Source organism: Cariama cristata, unplaced genomic scaffold (genome assembly GCF_000690535.1).
Source record: "Cariama cristata isolate BGI_N322 unplaced genomic scaffold, ASM69053v1 scaffold4121, whole genome shotgun sequence".
Lineage (NCBI taxonomy): Eukaryota > Metazoa > Chordata > Aves > Cariamiformes > Cariamidae > Cariama > Cariama cristata.
Window position 1 is genome coordinate 170,544 of NW_009597436.1, and position 2,041 is coordinate 172,584.

The following is a 2,041-nucleotide window of genomic DNA, read 5'->3' on the forward strand; positions in this document are numbered from 1 at the left end:
TCTTAGAAGAGCCCTATTGAACCGTTTTCATGCAACCTATGATAACCTGAGTTTGAGGAAGCAGCTGAAGGTTTTTGCCTCAGGCCACCGCAAGTCCATTGTCCTAAACCCTGTGGCCTGGATTTCTTCATTCAGCCTGCAAATTTTTGTTCAGCGTCACTCAGGAGAAATTTCCCATGGAATTTGAATTAAGAGATGATAATGTCCACATCCACCCTAGGACACAGAGATGATGGGCTTTAGATAAGATAGGAAGGTAGTTAAAAATACAAATAAAAAGGTTTTTTGCTGAACACTTAGAAGCTGGGATATTGAGAAGTCCCTAAAAGCATGAGGTAATTAATCCTCATTGACGTTAATGGGATTTGGATGCCTAGACACTATTGAAAATGCCAGCTGAGTAAACTGTTGTAAGCACAATGACTGAGAATATAAATTCTTTCACTTCTGCAGATCCCACTGCAGTGGTTGTTTTATGTAAGTTCAAATTCCAAGAGAATGAGTTTTACTTTGAGTTTTATTAGCTTTCCTTGATGCCATAAAACTAATGTTATCATCCTGTTGCCACCTAAACCATTTTGAAGATCACAGAAAGAAAATTAGAGCCCTAAATATTTGAAAAGCCTTTAAAAAACTATTTACTTTTTTTCCTTTCTCCTCTTCTAGATCTACCCAGATGAAGGTCATAACATTGCTTCTGAGAAAAGCAAATATCACCTTTACAGCACAATCCTTGGGTTTTTTAGTGCTTGTTTAAAGGAGGAGACACCAATTTTACCACAGGAACCTGAAGAGGATGAATAAGGAAGCCTATTTGTGTAGTACTGAAGGGGACTTACTTTGCGGCTCAATAAAACCTTGAATAAAAGTGACTGTAAGATTGCAGATTCTGCAGAAGCTCAAGGGCAGCTAAAGGATATCACAGTGGAACAGCACATTTACAGACAATGAGCTAATAAACTGGAATTCAACTACAAAGTCCAAACATATTACCAAGGGACAAAACCTTTACCTTTGTGGAAGGTCAACAGTTGGTTACAGTTTCCTGGAAAACTTAGTTTTACATAAGTGTAGGGTTAGTGCATGTTTGTTATGTTAAGCCTCACTGTTGGTTCTGTAAGTGGTTGCTCGTTTTTTAATTTAAATGCACATCTTTATTCATCTTTGCATAATGCACAACCTATCATAAGTATTATGGCCACTAATATTTTAAAAGGTGAGCTGCAATCTAACACTTTACTGTAATGTTACAATAAGTGCAATTCTTCCGCTGTCTATTACACATGAGAAACCACAGAGACAATAAAGGGCACGATATTTTCTCTAGTTTCTGCTCAAAGGGGATATATTGTCTAGTGCATCATATAACATTGATACTGAAAATGATTTTTTTTTCCCCCAATTTCAGCATTTACTATTATTACTGTACCTACTAGTAACCAATAAGGGACTTTTTGGTAGTGTACTCTTGGTCTTTATGTATATACCCAGGACTCCCTAAGCAGAAAACCTTTCTGAGCTTGAAGAATTTTTTTCAAGACATAATTATTAGCCGTATTGAAAACAGTATCTGCAATTGAAATCTTTCCCCGGTCCAAAATGTATCTATTGTTTCCTTAAAATATGTTTAAGTTGTGTTTTTGGTATTGTTTATAGTAGTTAATAGTTTGCTGCTTACACTCTAATTTTAGAATATGCTACTTTGTCACATGTAAATTGGATACATAAATATTAAATTATAGTTTCAGATAAAGAAAATTTATTAACAATGTATAATGCCACTGAGTAATACTTTACTCCTCAAATGAAGACATATTTTGCATAGTGCATCTTCCTTTTCTTCCATCTGGTCTCAGATGTAATTCTAATGTTCATGAAGACGGCCATGTGGCTGGAACACGCCATTAGTTTTTATTCCAGGGCTGCTCATTAAGTCTCTTGCAAAAGGATTTAGCTTCAACAGCATCACAAAGAAATGAAATATTTTTCATTCAAGGCAAAGGAAGCTCCTGACAAGTTAAATTTTATTATTTATTCGGAG

General features: G+C 35.5%; 1 protein-coding gene across 1 annotated transcript in view; it reads left to right on the forward strand.

Annotated features, from left to right (window-relative positions):
- Positions 1-1,771, forward strand: part of DPP10 (dipeptidyl-peptidase 10 (non-functional)) — a gene marked incomplete at its 5' end in the record, with an annotated part of 153,367 nt that extends 151,596 nt beyond the window's left edge. Inside the window, one exon of the mRNA XM_009708873.1 lies at positions 667-1,771. Coding sequence (XP_009707175.1) covers positions 667-804 — 138 coding nt within the window. The remainder of the gene's footprint in view (positions 1-666) is intronic.
- Positions 1,772-2,041: the final 270 nt, after the last annotated feature.